Genomic DNA, 16,055 nt, shown 5'->3' on the forward strand with positions numbered 1-16,055 from the left:
CTTTCTCCTGACATTAAAAATAATAATAATAATAATCAATGGGTCTGTGGTTTAATAGGAGAATCTTTGCACTTATAATTGATGGGTGCAAGAGTTCGAGCCTCCATAAAAGCCTTATGGAGGTTAATTTCAGTACTTCCTCATTTATCAACTAATTGAGTAGAGACAAACTTTGTCTTGCAAAATGTGAATAGAGTAGGCATCCATCGAATATTATAGAGAGTTTAAAGAATCTGAGCAAGTGCTTCAATGAGTCAATGTATGACTTATCAACTAATTGAGTGTGACTAGAGTAGGCACTCAGTGAGTCAATATATGACTTATTAGCTAATTGAGTGGAGATTGTTTCTGTCTTGTGAAATGTGAGTAGAGTAGGCACCCATCAAATATTAGAGAAGGTAAAAAGAATTTGGGCAAATGCGTTAGTGAGTCAATGTATGACGGAGGCCCTAGTTATTTAGTATGTTTGTAAATATTAATTGTAATATCTGTCTTACGAAATGTGAGTAGAATATGCATTCCTCGAATATTAGAGAGAATTTAAAGAATTTGAACAAGTGCTTCAGTGAGTTAATGTATGGCGGAAGTCCTTGTTATTTAGTATGTTTGTAAATATTAATTGTAATGTTTAATATAATATCAGTAACAATCTCTGTATAAAAGAATTAATAATAATAATAATAAAAAAAAAAATAAGTCAACACGCAGTAAATATGTTTATTAATTATGAGATTTCTTTTAGTAGAGCTCCTATAGACTTCGAGTTTTATCTTCGCTTTTACCTACTTATGATTTTTAAATTCTATGAAATTCTATTTTTATACATAATTGAAGATTTTATCTTTCAGCTGAGTTGTATGATTTTCTCTAGAGTAGAAAATTTGGTGGGTTTTCAAAAAAGCTAATTAAAGAAATTTGGGTTTTCTTTCTAAAGGAAACCAGTAACAAAACACAATGATTGTTGATAACAAATAAATAAATAAAGTTAGAAGCTTAAGCAAAGTAAAAATATTGAAGTAGGCTTCACCAAATGTTTGGGCTTAGGCATAGGCTCCATCGAGTTTTCTGTAGTTAGTCCAATTTTCTTTTGAGTGGAGCTATTGGCACCCCTACATTTTTCTTACAAAACCCCACTTTAAATAAAATTACAATTAAGAACAATAAAAAATTAAGCACATAAATTTTTTTTTTCTAGCAAATTACTTAATTCACAATCAATTCTTTAAAAAACATTATATATGTTACTTCCTATTTAACTAAAATAAATTGTACAAATTTAAAATAATCTATTATTTTCTTTTAATCTCTTATTGATTAAATATTTTTATACTTAAAATTGCTTTGAAATTATAATTTGAAATATGTGTTATTTCAACCAATGATTAACACTAAAAAACTTATCACCCATATAACTTTTTAATTTGTGTGTAGATTAATAATAAAATTGAAAATAATTAAAAAAAGCACAATAATACTTTGAATTTTAATAAGAAAACAAATCAAATAAAAATTAAGAACTTAGAAAAGTGTATCTAAAAAAAAGGTATTTTCAAAAATAAAATGAATATAATTAAAAATGAGTTTTTATAAGCAGATGAGAGGGGTGCCAATAGTCCAACTCTTTTTTTTGTGGGGGGGGGGGTGTATTTAGCCAATGGTTTCCATTTTTTGTCAATTAAATAGAATCATTCGCTGAAATTACATTGCATAATTAATGAATATGAGACATTTCACATGTCAAATGAAATGCTCTAACCAGCACCAAATATAAGAGAAAAAAGAGACCTTTTTTTTTTTGGTCATTTATGTCTTGTCATGAATAATTCCTCAAAAAGAGTCAACGTAATTAATTTGATCTATTATTTTAACAAGTAAATCAAAATAATATTTTAATTGAAAAGATAATTCGTACTATTTTAATACACTTATTTTTATTTGTTAAAAAAACAAATTAAGGACAAATTAAATACTCTTATTCAAATTAATAATTTAATTTGCTTTTCAATTCTTTTTTCCCACCCCCAAACTAAGGTATATGATTTGCTTTGTCTTGAAATTAAGAGAAAAAAGTTTCAGTCAAGTATGCTGCCACAGCCATGTTATGAGCTGTTGCTAAACACCCAGTAGCTTAACTGGGCAGTGGTGGTCGAGTTGAATAGTTGATGGGCAGCCAAAACAAATGCATAGTAAATGACAAAGAAAAATATGTACCAGTAAAAATTTATTTAATAATTGACTGGAATAATGTAATTAAACACTTGCTGCGTATTTAGTATTTACTGTGAAAAGTGAAAACAACATTCGCGCACCGTAAACGTTTCCAATTAATGTATGACGTGTATATTCAATTCATTCTAGTTGAGGTTCATTATTTTGAAAGCAACAGAAGCCTGTCCTCTCTTTATATCCCAACCAAATATGGCCACACACATTCATATGTAGATGTATATCTTAAAACAGAAACAGGAAGACATATATAATTTCCAATCCTGAGTTCTCACCATCTCTCGATCTAATTCCGGTTCGCATGGCTCAAACAACTCCAAATCACACACAGAGCGTTGTTGGTTGGGCCGCTCATGATCCCTCCGGCAAGATTACTCCTTATATCTTCAAGCGAAGGTACTTGTACCATATATATATATATATATAATAAGTACATGTCTACTTTATTCTATAATTGTTTATCCAATGAAAAATGTCTCTCCATGACATGATTATATGTAAATCCAGGGAGAATGGTGTGAATGACGTGACCATAAAAATCTTGTACTGTGGAATTTGCCACACCGACATCCATCATATCAAAAACGACTGGGGAATCACCATGTATCCCGTTGTTCCAGGGTACTATACATATCTGTTTGGATGATCTTGTTTCACTTTTACCAACTGAATCAATTAACGCGTTATATATATATATATATATATATATTCACATAATTTTTGCAACCAGACATGAAATAACTGGGATAATAACCAAGGTCGGAAGCAATGTGAAGAATTTCAAGGTGGGAGATAGGGCTGCAGTTGGGTGCTTGGCGGCGGCGTGTATGGAGTGTGAGTTCTGCAAAGACTCGCAAGAAAACTACTGTGACAAAATCCAGTTCACCTATAATGGCATTTTTTGGGATGGGAGCATCACTTACGGTGGCTACTCTGAAATGTTGGTTGCTGATTACAGGTAATTGGTGGGTCTCGTCCTCTTTCATAATTTGTGACATTTTTGTCGCTTTACTTTAATAATGCAGCACTATGGTTTCTGACAGCGAAATGGGCAGATAACACAACATATTTTGCCCCTGTTAGGTTATTGCTTTTACTTTCAGTCAAAAAAAAAAAAGTTGTATTAATTGATACGTCTGCATCGAGAAGAATCATAATTAATGCCCTATATCTATATATCTTGTGGGGATCGATTCGATGGGCATGCATGAAGGTTCGTGGTGCACGTACCGGAGAACATAGCAATGGACGCAGCAGCACCGCTACTGTGTGCGGGAATCACGGTGTTCTGCCCCATGAAAGACAATAATTTGATAGACTCACCGGCGAAGAAGAGGATTGGAATCGTGGGTCTAGGAGGTCTGGGACACGTGGCAGTTAAATTTGGCAAGGCCTTTGGTCATCACGTGACCGTCATCAGCACATCTCCGTCCAAAGAGAAAGAGGCTAAAGAGCTCTTGGGTGCAGATGAGTTCATACTCAGCACCAATGCTATGCAAATGCAGGTTAATTATATTTGATCTCATCCTTCCACTTATATTGGCTTCTCGAGTTATATATCCTAATATTCCAGAACCATTAATTGTAGAACAAATCCCAAATAGTAATACTAAAGATAAATATGCTGGCTTTATGAATTCTGATGAGCTAGAAATATATATTTACTTGCGCTTGGTGACAGGCGGGCAAGAGAACCCTAGATTTTATACTGGACACAGTGTCAGCTAAGCACTCACTTGGGCCAATCTTGGAATTGCTCGAAGTAAATGGAACTTTGTCGGTCGTGGGTGCACCAGAAGCCCCTTTTGAACTGCCTTCTTTCCCACTGATATTTGGTAAATTATTGACATCAATTAATCTATTCCCAGTTACATATATGTATATTGACAAAATTAAAAGAAATGCACGTATATGAATGAATTAATCGAACAAATTGTTCACTTGTTGTTCAGGGAAGAGAAGTGTGAAGGGAAGCATGACAGGAGGAATGAGAGAGACACAAGAGATGATGAATGTGTGTGGCAAGTACAATATTACATGCAACATTGAAGTCATCAAACCAGACCAAATCAACGAAGCATTAGACCGCCTTGCAAGAAATGATGTTAGATATCGTTTCGTAATCGACATTGCCGGCGGCGCCAGGGAGTAAGCCACTCGATAACCTTAATTTATTAATTAAAGACATACGTACGTATATGCATGTGCCTTGATTTGGCACTTTAATTTGCCATATATTGAGTATCCTTTTATTTGAAAATTAAGCAATGAATTGGTTTGTAAATTGTAGTTAAGCAGTGTTTTCAGTTTGTTGAGTTATGTTTCACATTGACTAATAAATGGGAGGTACTTGAGTTTATGAGAATAGGCCACTCTACTTAAAATATTAATTTTTTGAATTGAATGCCTTGAAATTCTTGACCAAGCTCGGATGAAATGAACAGGGTTCAGCGGTGATTTCGTCCGAGAAAGAAACTATTGAGTTGTATTTTATATTGACTAATAAAAAAAAATACTTAAATTTATAAAAAGAATATCTCACCCCACCTAATAAACTAATTTTTTTGTTGAATACCTTGAAATTCTTTGATCAAGCCCCCAACGCAGTTTCTGGTTAATTGATATACAAAATCAACCGTTAATTGTTTGTCAATTTATCAAATATAAATGAATCTCAACCATATTGCGGCCGAGTCTTTAATTTCTTTTGAGATATAATATCCTTTTCCGATCGGGCAACGAACGCCATCAGATTTGGAATATACGGCTTATGGACTGAAATCATTTAAGTTGCGTCCATGGGGACCATGTCCTTCGACCTTGACGTGCCTGATCACCATGACCACGTACGTGTGTGCACAGTATACTGCTAGCATTATATTTAAATATAATAATAGTGTTAACAGTAGACTCAAGACTCTACACTCCATTGCTTCCATGGGAGACAGGACAACAATGAGTGAAAGCAAAGATAACGTATGTCATTAATTAATTATGTTGTCATAGACTCAGAAAATAAGAGGTCGAAAATGAACTTTTAATAGGAGAATTATAGTCACCGTTGTGTTAGGTTACTATCGTATGTAATTTATAATAAATTTAAAAATAATTATTGATCACCACTCGCTTATTTCATATACTATCATTTTTTATTATTAGATAGCTACTTTTAGATTAGTGCTTTGTATTGAATAATTCCACCATATTATTAGGTAGTAACATTAACTTATTTTTACAACTAAAATGTATAAAATTCTCTAATTTTCTCTTAGGTGGGACAAGCTTACTTAATACATAAATAATGGTTATGATTGTAAAGTAGAAGTATAAATACTTTATCTCGATTAATATGACATTTGATGTGTTATTCATGTTGTTGGTATTGTAAAATTATCTAATTAATAATAGAACCAAAAGTTAATTATTACCTAACATAAATATGACAATTATTGAAATAGTGATATGTTATTTAAGATACAATTGCAAGCATACCATTACTTTTATTATAAATATACTTATTTAACTATAATTAAACATGACAAATAAGAGTGATTTCAAAATGCTTAATGTATTATTTTGGATAATCCCATTAAAATTGTCTCATCTAAAACCCCTACCCCTCCTTATTTTGTTAAAAATTTTGAACTAAGAGGTATTGAAAAAGGATTTGGATTTATCTTATCTTTTTGTGTTGATATTTTATAAGGTTGTGATCAGTAGATATTTGACAAGAATATGTATGTAATAAAAGGATGAGACTATTTACACTCTAATTTATACTTTTTTTGTGTGTAAGTCATTCGGTATCCGGCGACCGCATTGGATCCCGACTAATCCGAATTCGGGGTATAGTCACAGTTAAGGCTTTTTACGCCTCCCAAATGACGTGTTTAGTGGATATCGAACCCGATATATAGCTCTTTTCACAAACTCAGCATGCGCTGCTAACTGAGTCACAACCATTTGGTTCTAATTTATACTTTGAATACTCTAATTTTCATAAAAATTTATACTTACTAAATTTACTACCAAGGACATTAATATAATCCAAGAAAATGCTATTACTCTTAACACACATGTAATATGATTTGTTTGCATCCCTGTAAAGACCGAAGCTAACATCATCACAGTGATTTTCTTCATTGGAACCAAAGTTAGGTTGTTAGTGTAGATCTTGGAAAGTAAGGTTGCTCTTTGTCGACCGGGTAGCCAATGACCTTCTCCATTGGTTCCCTTTGTTGAGTAAAGATAATGGATGACCACGTTAATAATCTCAAACTTTTTTGTCTTTATGATTATTTATATATTATAATTGTAATATTGGGAAACTCGGCAAGTACCGATAATCTAAATTAATTATAAAAAGCATAAATTAAATTTCATTTTTCTTATTTTTACCATGATTTCACGTCAATGTAGACTATGTAGTCGTCTGCTACTGCTATGCAATTCTCCTGTAAATAATAATTGTAAAATGATTGTAAAATGAAAAAATTGGAATGTTGAGGAAAATGGAAAGCAAGAAAATAAATTAACATTTCATGAGGCGAATGTTTCTAGATAAGCATTGCACAAACAGAGTCCTTGTTCCGAAGTCTCCATTTTGCACATCTGTACTCCATTCCCTATTTTCCTTCCCTCACGCAATAAACTGCCACTGTTATTAATACACATTCCGACGATGTTAAAAGCCAAGTTGTTCTATTATTTCACAGTGATTCTTTTATTCATTGTTGTTTGGTGCTTGGATCGCTACAGAGTGCGAGTGCTTCTGGTCTTATGGGTGCAAAGTGAAAGTAATTAATTAATTTTTTTTAAAAAAAACTAACATTTCATTTACCATAAGTGAAAATCAGTACAGTACAAACATAAATTTTACAAACGATCTCAACAGATATCTAATACAAGTACACAATTGGTTGAATCAATGTATTTCTACACTAAAGAATAAGAGGAAAAACCAATGCATTAAAGATACTCGAGTGAAGTATCTCTTCCAGTAAAGAAAATGTACCAACGAAGAGCCATTCATCAGATAAAGCTCTTTCATAATACGCACCTTAATTTGGTTCTTCCAATTTTTACGGAACATATTTTTGGTCTTGACCCATTTGTTATATCATGAAATCCTCCAGAAGATACGAAGTGTGAGTGCCTTCCCTTACATATAGTGAAGGGACAAAAAAGCAAAATAAATACTAAAACATACAAGATTTTTGCCGGATAATGAGCCAACTATATATTGCTCTTCTCTAGTGAAATAGAAGAGTGGTTGAGGATGAAGCAAAAAGAAGGCTGTAGAAGAGGAGAGAAAAGAAAATAAATAGTTAATGAAATGATCTTAACAAAGGATAATTTTGGCATTTGAAAGAGTGTACATGGTAAAAATTATTATTTAAAATTTATTGAATGAGTGTATAAAGTGTTTAGAATAAATTTTAGAGTGTAAATAGTTTACCTGTAGTAAAATTTTAGCACTAAATGATAATAAATGCACCTATAACACAAAATCTTTAAAAAATCAACATAACTAAAATCAATATTAGTTGCAAATTGAAAAAATACAAAATATCAAACGTCAAGTCCTAACGAAAGAATTCATCCTCTCTTCATGTTTCATTCTCTCTTTGGGAATTGGGACCTTCCAAGATTTTTTTATTTATACGCGAGTTTGATCGTGTTTGATCAATTTTTGGAGATTTTTTGTTATAAGAATTCAGACTATATACATTGCTTTTGAGAATAACAGTTGAATATTTGCTGATCCAGCAATCAACTGTCGTCCGGCTATCCCCACTGTACGTGCATGTGATTCGAAAGTTTTACACAAACGCATCACCTTTTAAATTAGAGCATAATACGTGTGTATAACAAAGTTACTTTTTATTTGCAGTATTAATGCATAAAAACTCGGAGAAGCATTAGACATATGTAACGTAAGAGAATGACCAACAAATAATCATTATATATCCATGTTGATAGATAAACTATTAATGCACTTGTATCTCAAAAAGCATCGTCTCAATGCATTACACGTACAAAAACGCACCGTGTGAGCGAGGGCTACCGTGTGACAAAAGTCATTAACAAAATTGAGGCGGTGCTAACGGCCATCTCTTTATCTTCTCCTTTTCCTCTTAACTTTTCTTCAAGCAAGTAGCCTCTATATATATCAATACATAGTGCCTCATTTGCCTGCTTCTTTAAACTCTTCCTTTTTTAATTTCATTATTATAATTTTTAGCCCATTGTATGTCAAGAATAAGATATTTGAGAATCTTTGCATCTGTGCCAATCAAATGAGAAAGTCTATGTGGGACAAGTTGAAATCTCCCTTCACTAGGTCAGGTGAGTTTTTTTAAGCTTCATGGGGTTAACTGTTTTTGAAAAATTTTCAAGAGATTTATGAAATAGGGCTTTAGTTTTGGGTTTGAAAGATGAGAGTGATTTGATTTCATGAAAGTATAATGATTGTTTTGTGTCTCAGGTGAATCACAAAAGCAGTGTGGCGATAGCTTGAGCAGCAGGTCAAACATCAATGAGGAATACACGGAAGCTTTCAGAACAAAATCCTACGTTGAAATGTGGAGCAAAGCTCAGAGCCAGCTGGCCGCAAGAACAAGCTTTAATGGACTTTCATCAACATCTTCAGTTTCTTTCTATGTCCATCTCTCTGACTATCTTTTGGAACCGCAGCAAGAAACCCTAATGAAAATGATAGAGAGATTGCGTTTCCATCACCTTCTCATGGATTACTTTGAAGCCAGCGTAGAGGCTTACAATGTCTGTCAATTACTCCTTCGAAGCGTCCATCAAACTCGCGCTAATTATAGAAGAATCCAAAGAGTGATCAAGATAAGTGAAAATATGCATGACTGTCGAGCTACATTCAAACATCTGGCTGCATTTGCGTCGTCAAAGAACCCATTATCGATCATTAGCATGGTGCAATTTCGCGATTATCATCATGGCAAAATGTTGTTATTCAGTAGTTTGACATCCAAAGGAAAGAAGATTAGAAGGAGAGCAAAATTCAATAAACTTTTGAAGAAGGTGGGAGCATATAGTCTAGTAATTTCTCAAACTGCATTGTTGATAGCATTGTTGGTCTTTGTACTCCATAGCATGGTTGGTATTGTGGCAGCACCTGGGCTAATGGTTCCTTGTTTAGCTTTATTTAAGAGAAAGCTCACGAAGTTGGTTCGTCGTGGTCCCAAGACAAGTTTGCTTCAAAAATTTGCTGCCCAGCTTGATGTTGCGGCCAAGGGGGTTTATATACTGGTCAACGATTTTGGCACGATTAGTCGGATGGTGAGGAGATTATACGACGAAGTAGAGCATCGGAAAGACATTGCTAGGATGTGTTTTAGGTCTGGAAACTCTGAAATATTGAAGGAGGTTATGAAGGAATTTCATATGCATGAATCTAGCTTTCTGGAGCAGTTAAAGGAGCTTGAGGATCATATTTGCTTGTGTTTTCTCACAATCAATAGATCTAGAAGGCTTGTTCTACAGGAGATAATGGTGCATCAAGATAAGTCATGCCCATGATCTTTGATCATGGTTTCCTTTCTGAAGATAATTAATCATAAATTTCATGATTGTGTGATAGCGGCCTTGTACATGAAATTAACCATTTCCAAAATAAGTACTTCATGGATCCCATGAATATCAATTAAATCGGGGAAAGAAGTGGTATCCATTTTTCATTTTCATTTTGTTTTTGCTTTCGTGGTGCGTGACACTGCTGACATGAGCTGTCAGAGGATTGAAACGGACGTGGCTCATACTGCAGTATGGTATCTGTCGTTTTAACGATTCATTCATTATTATTTCACTTCGGAGAAATATGATAGAATTGGAATAAAAACACATTATATTACACTTTTTAACTAAACAAGCGGGTAACGGGTTAGTCCACTTTAGTCTCCTTCAACTTGTAACAAGCAATTTAACCTATTATTTGAATAATCAGGAAGCTTATAAATAGGAATCAAAGAATGCTACAATTGATCGCAAGAAATTTGACTTAAGAAGCCTAAGTTACACTTGATCATATTATTCTAATGGGATACAAAAATGGTTTTGAACATGAATATACTTGCGTTTAAAAAATTGCTATGTCGACATTGCAAGGCCTATCCAAGAACTGACGATGCGGGAATTTTTAAAAGCAGAAGCACTTGTGTGAACAGCTAATCTTATTCACTGCCTCAGGATGAACCAAAGCATTCAATGATTTAGCATTCTTCTCTCTTTCTCTTGTAGTCTTCAAGGCCCAATAATGAACTCTTGATCTTGAGCCAATCTGCCGGTTTAGGCATGATGATCGCAATGTATCCTTCTCTATCTGCCTGCAATTTAGTCAACAGATTCGCATTACAGTACTTAAGGTGTGATAAATAAGTGGAATTTTACGTGTTTACATAATTCGTCTATAAAGAGCTAGTTGATTCCAAGAACAAAGTCCAGCAGGGAGTTGAAGCTATTCAAATAGCTAATTAAACACTTCAAAAATAACAAACTCAATAATGACATGTCCAGCTGACAACATACACATCAATTAAATATTAGTTGTAGCTATCTTCCATCAGTGGCAAAAGGATTTGTGGCATCACCAAATGGAAAAACTTTACTCTTCCAAACTCCAAAATTTCCAGTCAAGACTCGTTTTAGCTCAATAACAGAACTAGTCATGAAGCCAAACAGAAGACTGTTTTCTTCACCTCATGAAATTCACATGCTTATTCTGTTATGCTTGACGGCATCATAGAAGCAACAAGCAACCCGTACAAGCATGTGAATAAGAAAAGGCAGGGTCAAGGTTACTCTGTGTGACCAACATTTTAATGATGGCTTATGAACTGAAACCTAAAGATTTATCACGAAAGCCAACTGATAACTTTTGATTCTCCCGTCGTGGTGAGTGTTCAGTTTGGGATTTTAGTCCACATTGTACAAAAAAGAGAAAGAAAACAAAATGATGGTTAAACAAATAATGAAAAGATAATGACCAATATGAAGATAACAAGCAAGAGGTTGTAAAGTCAAAAACATGATAATATCACATACAATAATCGAAACAATGCCCATGTGCGCGATTTCCATATTATGCAATCCAACAATTAGCATTCAGGACATTAACAATTCAGTAATCCTCACCGATGAATTAAGCAATCCTGGCTGTTTGATTAATCTGTTGTTCACTTCCAACAGAGAGCCTTTAACACAACACCTGTGAAAGGCAATTTATTTTTCAAAACTAAAACAACAGAAGAAAAAACAATCAAGTATCCAAAAAAATCAAAAGAAAGAAATAGAAACAATTTTACCTCACAATATATGAGTCATTATTGGTGCACACTTTACATACAGCCGTGTTCGATTCAAAGTGTTGTGCATTCTGCTTAATATATATAAAAAAAGAAAAAAATTACGGAACTAAACCCTCCCACATTTGCAAATTAAAATGCTAACGTACAGAGTATGGAAATTATTAAAAAAAAAAAAAACCTTCTTTCGCTTTCCGGTGACCTTAAAACCACTACGATCAGACTTGCCAACATTAAAATCAACGGCCGTGATTCCACCTTCATCCTTAAAAGCCACGTGCGTAGGAGCCAATCCAATTACACACAAACTTCAGAATTCATATTAACCAAAGAATGACCAAAAATTAGACTTCATAAATAATCGAACTTTGACAATTCAAGATTTAATTAAATCGAAAAATCTCACCCGTTCGCATGGCGGTAAACGAACTGGTCATGTCCCGGTTTCAAAAAATCTGTCAATTTTATATTTTTAGAAGGAAAAAAAATTAATGGTTTAGCTAGGGTTTAAGATTATAGAGGGCTAATCGGTGAGGGTTAAAAGGGTAAATAAGTACCTGGAGCAAAGTAGGCGACAAAATTGAAATCAATGGCGGAGGGAGGAGTGAGGGGAAGATCGTGTACATTAGGGAGCAGTAACTTATGCAACTCCTCTTCATCATCTTGCATTTCTTTTTCTCGTTCTTGCTGTGCTTGCTCTGGTGTTTCTTCAGTTTCTGAATTGTTTGTTTGGTAGACGTTGTGATCGTTCATTGAAATCTAACGGGAGATTTCAGAGCTGCGGCTCGTCCGTACAATTTTTTTTGGAGAAGCTCGGTCAGTTGTGTGTAAATGTTTATTTCGAAAGTCTTGTTTCATTTTCGGAAAGCAGCGGTGTCGGATCGTAGCTCACGGGCCTAGTACGCTATTTTGTTCAGAACCTGTAATAATTGGGCTTTAACATCGACTGCAGGCCCATCTGAGCTCAACACGTTAGTTAGCGGCTCTCGTTCAATATTTATTTATTTATTTTACCCATTACCTCCCTCAATATTTAAACACGTTGATAAGTAATAATACCAAGACCTTCAAAACTATATAAAGATAATCATTACCATATGTTTTTTTTAATAATTGATGTAGGACCGTTTATTGAGATGAGCAGGGTATTTTTAAGAGATCATAATTTAGGGTACAAATGTTTGTTTTTATGTACAATATACTATTTCGTAAATTGTGATAAGATAAACTAAATCTAGATGAGGTTGCGTCGTTTTACTTAGGGATGGCAAAAATCCCCACGGGGACGGGTACCCTCGGGGATTTTCCCCATTCGGGGAGGGTACGTGGATAATTTTATACCCAAATTTTTTTTCGGGGAGGGGACGGGGAAAATTTTTTACCCAATTTTTTATTCGGGGAGGGGACGGGGATGAGGTGGAATCCCCATCCCCTACCCATTTCCCCATTTTAATTTTAATTTTTATTTTTATTTTTAAAATTACTAATAAATAAATAACAAAATTATAAATATTGTTAAAAATAATAAATATCAAAATAGTTGTATGTTGGGAAAGTGGTCACCCTTTGCCGGGAATTAGTTGAAGAGTATTAATTGAAGTTTTCACCAACTGTTTATTGCTTTGATTATACTGGTAGTAGTTCTTCTACTAGATCTACAGGGGATTCTTATAAGAAAGCAACCAAATGGATGATAGGTTTTGATGATTATGTAAACAATGGAGATTGTGCAGTTGTTGCAGATGAATTAGATTCATATTTAGATGAGAAAGTTATACCTCGGATGGAAGATTTTAATATTTTGAGTTGGTGGAAGACAAATGCTAATAGGTATCCTACATTAGCTCGAATTGCTAGAGATATTTTGGCAATTCCAATTACAACAGTTGCTTCTGAATCAGCTTTTAACACTAGTAGTAGAGTTGTGAGCCCATACCATAACAGACTTCATCCAAGCACATTGGAGGCCTTAATGTGTTGTCAAAGTTGGTTACGAGCTTACAATAGCGGTATGAGTTTATTTTAATATGATTAATTTAAAATCGAAAATAAAAAAAATGTATTAGACTATTAGTTATTCGGGGACCGGGGACCCTCAAGGATCCCCTGTTATTATTCGGGGAGGGGATGGGGATTCTCTCAAGCAATTCTGACGGGGACGGGGAGGGGACGGGGACATATGTAAAATATCGGGGATGGGTATGGGGAGATTGGTCCCCTCCCCTCCCATCCCCATTGCCATTTGTTTTGATTTCCTTATTTAAATTAGGATAATTTTATTAAAACAATATTTCAAATTTGCTTATTTTAATAAATTCATTATATTTAGGATTAGTATAAAAGGAACTCAAAACCCTAGTTTTATTCATTAGATTTTTTTTAATAAACTTTCATTATTTAGAAACCTTTTTTTTCTGTTATCTTTCAATCTTTGTATTTTTGTATCCTCAATAATTTTATTTAAAACACCCGTAATTTACAAGATGTGTACTTGTGGATAGTGGTTAACAGTTTAATTTTTAATTGATAAAGCAAAATACATGTCCTGCATTCAAAGTTTCACACAATTTTAATCCATTCTTAAAATATTTGACCGGTTTCTTTTAACCTCCGCATGTGTGTTTAGCAAGTATTCAAGAACACATAATATTTCTTGGCCACTGATGCAGTGTGAGAAGTTATGAGAACGGGGTAATTTGAAAAAAAAAATGTAATTAAATTAGAGAATCACATTCAGATGATGAGCAATCCAAATATTTCTAGATTGAATCTTGAACAACCTTGAGTACAAAAATTATTCTAAAAGGTCCTCACAAATTCACTTCAATGGTAAGGGAAAAAAACTCTTCCACACACTCCCAAATCACCACATTTTATGCTTTGATTGCCCAAAAATACAATAAATTTGAGAAATTTAAAGCCTACCCGCAAATCAAAAGAAACCAACTTGCATGGGTAAAATCAGTCAATTCACTCTTCTACAATCAAGCCTAATCTCTTGACCACCACCGGTGATGCTACTCATCCTGATCATGGACTGCACAAAAGCATTTTCAAATGCTGATTTGGACCTGGCAAACTTGGAAACCAAGGCTTTGGTTTTTGGAGTGGTGAGCAAAGATTGATCTGAGGAGAAAAGACTCTTCCCCGGTAGAAGCAGCTTGTAATACGCATTGTCAAACACTGTTGTTGATGAATCTAACGTGGCGCCGGCATTTTTCACCTTGTTGTGTGCCGGACACACATGCCTCAAACTTGTTGCAAATGATGGGCTTATTGATGGGTCAATGTCAAGAGTTGCATTAAAATTATGGATTCTGTTTTGGAAGGACGAGCAGTGAGAGAACCCGAGAGAATGGCCTCCTATATAAAATTAGAGGTTAGCATACACGTTTTAATTTTTGCAGTCAAAATTAAGCAGAAACACAACAGTTACAAAAGTAACATTTTAACCTGAGAGCGCGACAAGATCAGCCATAGAAAGACCTCTTTGGGAGAAGCTTTGTTGAAGCTGAGAGATGTTAAAGGTGGGAGCTGGCAACTGTCTGGTGTCAGTTGCTTTTGAAATTCTGCCGTCTTTTCTCCCTTTCGGCACATCCCAAGTTGGACCTCCAGACTTGTATGTAAGCACATAACAGCAGAGCAAACAAACAAAAAATGTATGTTTAGTCTTTTTTTTTTTACTTTTTTTTTTGGTGGGGAGATTTATTAGTTGTATCGAACAGTGTTTATAATTATGGGTTCATACATATATGTATATATAAACTAACCAAAGCAACTGCATCTCGAGCAGAGAGAGCTAAGATATCAGCACAAGAAACCACACCAGGGCACATAGCTTCAACTGCTTTCTTTGCGTTATCGATGACATAAAAGGCATGCAACGAGATGTTAGGAGGTCCATCTTTCTCAGCTGTGTTTTTCCCCTTTGACTCCAGAAGAACCGAAGCATCACAACCCTTACATTATAAAAGAAAAAAAAAACCACCACATAAGATTAATAATCACATTTGAAATTTGTTTTCTTCACGTACAAGGTGTGGCTAATACCAAAATTTTATTCATTTGAGAATGAGATGGTTAATTACGCACTCTGATAAAGCAATCGTGGAAGTGCATGCGAAGTAGAGCTGCGGGAACTGTTTTGTGGTTCTTCATTGCTTTCTTTACAGCATTGGTGACCGCTGTCTCAAGCTTGGGGCACGTCTTCGAGTAGTAATTTGAGCTAAGTGCACTCACTGGAGAAGAAACTGGAAACATTGCAAGGGCAAATATGAGAGCTACAACGGCTGCCATAATAGAAGCTAGCTAGTTTTTGAAATTTGTTTCAATATATATTTTACTGCTTAATTATCTGTGAAAACACAAGTGTTACGGAATTGTATTTATAGCAAAGAGTAAGAGACAGGGAACTTGGAGTTGTTATTGGGTATAGTGGTTGTTAGAAAATTTGGTGATCAAAAACATTTGTAGTGGAGTGGCATTGAAGCATGCTCG

The 16,055-nt window shown here is 34.4% G+C and overlaps 4 protein-coding genes across 5 annotated transcripts; 2 read left to right on the top strand and 2 right to left on the bottom strand.

The window, feature by feature from the left end:
• The first annotated feature begins 2,371 nt into the window (after positions 1-2,371).
• On the top strand, positions 2,372-4,512 carry LOC18040966 (probable cinnamyl alcohol dehydrogenase 6). Its single transcript, XM_006435173.2, has 6 exons — positions 2,372-2,622; positions 2,734-2,847; positions 2,957-3,184; positions 3,440-3,731; positions 3,908-4,061; positions 4,179-4,512. The coding sequence occupies exons 1-6, from the start codon at positions 2,528-2,530 to the stop codon at positions 4,376-4,378; spliced, it is 1,083 nt and encodes a 360-aa protein (XP_006435236.1). The 5' UTR covers positions 2,372-2,527; the 3' UTR covers positions 4,379-4,512.
• Positions 4,513-8,420: 3,908 nt separating this feature from the next.
• On the top strand, positions 8,421-9,906 carry LOC18040967 (UPF0496 protein At1g20180). Its single transcript, XM_006435174.2, has 2 exons — positions 8,421-8,574; positions 8,714-9,906. Exons 1-2 carry the CDS (start codon positions 8,526-8,528, stop codon positions 9,775-9,777), a joined length of 1,113 nt encoding a protein of 370 aa, XP_006435237.2. The 5' UTR covers positions 8,421-8,525; the 3' UTR covers positions 9,778-9,906.
• Positions 9,907-10,132: 226 nt separating this feature from the next.
• LOC18040968 (protein Simiate) lies at positions 10,133-12,416 on the bottom strand. Of its 2 annotated transcripts, none has more exons than XM_006435176.2 (6): positions 12,116-12,416; positions 11,965-12,013; positions 11,740-11,866; positions 11,559-11,629; positions 11,389-11,461; positions 10,133-10,580 (listed from the first exon to the last, which is right to left on the bottom strand). In XM_006435176.2, the coding sequence occupies exons 1-6, from the start codon at positions 12,309-12,311 to the stop codon at positions 10,467-10,469; spliced, it is 630 nt and encodes a 209-aa protein (XP_006435239.1). In that variant the 5' UTR covers positions 12,312-12,416; the 3' UTR covers positions 10,133-10,466. The 2 variants fall into 2 exon arrangements, with proteins under 2 accessions (XP_006435239.1, XP_006435240.1); XM_006435177.2 differs by having other exon boundaries at positions 11,559-11,632.
• Positions 12,417-14,370: 1,954 nt separating this feature from the next.
• On the bottom strand, positions 14,371-15,889 carry LOC18041789 (peroxidase 64). Its single transcript, XM_006435178.2, has 4 exons — positions 15,651-15,889; positions 15,329-15,517; positions 15,012-15,174; positions 14,371-14,921 (listed from the first exon to the last, which is right to left on the bottom strand). Exons 1-4 carry the CDS (start codon positions 15,852-15,854, stop codon positions 14,524-14,526), a joined length of 954 nt encoding a protein of 317 aa, XP_006435241.1. The 5' UTR covers positions 15,855-15,889; the 3' UTR covers positions 14,371-14,523.
• Positions 15,890-16,055: the final 166 nt, after the last annotated feature.

This window comes from Citrus clementina, unplaced genomic scaffold, assembly GCF_000493195.1.
Source record: "Citrus clementina cultivar Clemenules unplaced genomic scaffold, Citrus_clementina_v1.0 scaffold_5, whole genome shotgun sequence".
NCBI classification, from domain to species: domain Eukaryota; kingdom Viridiplantae; phylum Streptophyta; class Magnoliopsida; order Sapindales; family Rutaceae; genus Citrus; species Citrus x clementina.

Excerpts from the sequence above, each read along its gene's own strand:
- LOC18041789 (XM_006435178.2), bottom strand. The coding sequence starts at position 15,854 with ATGGCAGCCGTTGTAGCTCTCATATTTGCCCTTGCAATGTTTCCAGTT. Across the intron at positions 15,175-15,328 it reads CTCGAGATGCAGTTGCTTTG|TCTGGAGGTCCAACTTGGGA; the intron begins GTTAGTTTATAT and ends CTTACATACAAG. Across the intron at positions 14,922-15,011 it reads TGATCTTGTCGCGCTCTCAG|GAGGCCATTCTCTCGGGTTC; the intron begins GTTAAAATGTTA and ends AATTTTATATAG.
- LOC18040968 (XM_006435177.2), bottom strand. The coding sequence starts at position 12,311 with ATGAACGATCACAACGTCTACCAAACAAACAATTCAGAAACTGAAGAA. Across the intron at positions 12,014-12,115 it reads TGTCGCCTACTTTGCTCCAG|ATTTTTTGAAACCGGGACAT; the intron begins GTACTTATTTAC and ends TAAAATTGACAG. Across the intron at positions 10,581-11,388 it reads CAGGATTGCTTAATTCATCG|GCAGATAGAGAAGGATACAT; the intron begins GTGAGGATTACT and ends ACTAAATTGCAG.
- LOC18040966 (XM_006435173.2), top strand. The coding sequence starts at position 2,528 with ATGGCTCAAACAACTCCAAATCACACACAGAGCGTTGTTGGTTGGGCC. Across the intron at positions 3,185-3,439 it reads ATGTTGGTTGCTGATTACAG|GTTCGTGGTGCACGTACCGG; the intron begins GTAATTGGTGGG and ends GCATGCATGAAG. Across the intron at positions 3,732-3,907 it reads CCAATGCTATGCAAATGCAG|GCGGGCAAGAGAACCCTAGA; the intron begins GTTAATTATATT and ends GCTTGGTGACAG.
- LOC18040967 (XM_006435174.2), top strand. The coding sequence starts at position 8,526 with ATGAGAAAGTCTATGTGGGACAAGTTGAAATCTCCCTTCACTAGGTCA. Across the intron at positions 8,575-8,713 it reads ATCTCCCTTCACTAGGTCAG|GTGAATCACAAAAGCAGTGT; the intron begins GTGAGTTTTTTT and ends TTTGTGTCTCAG.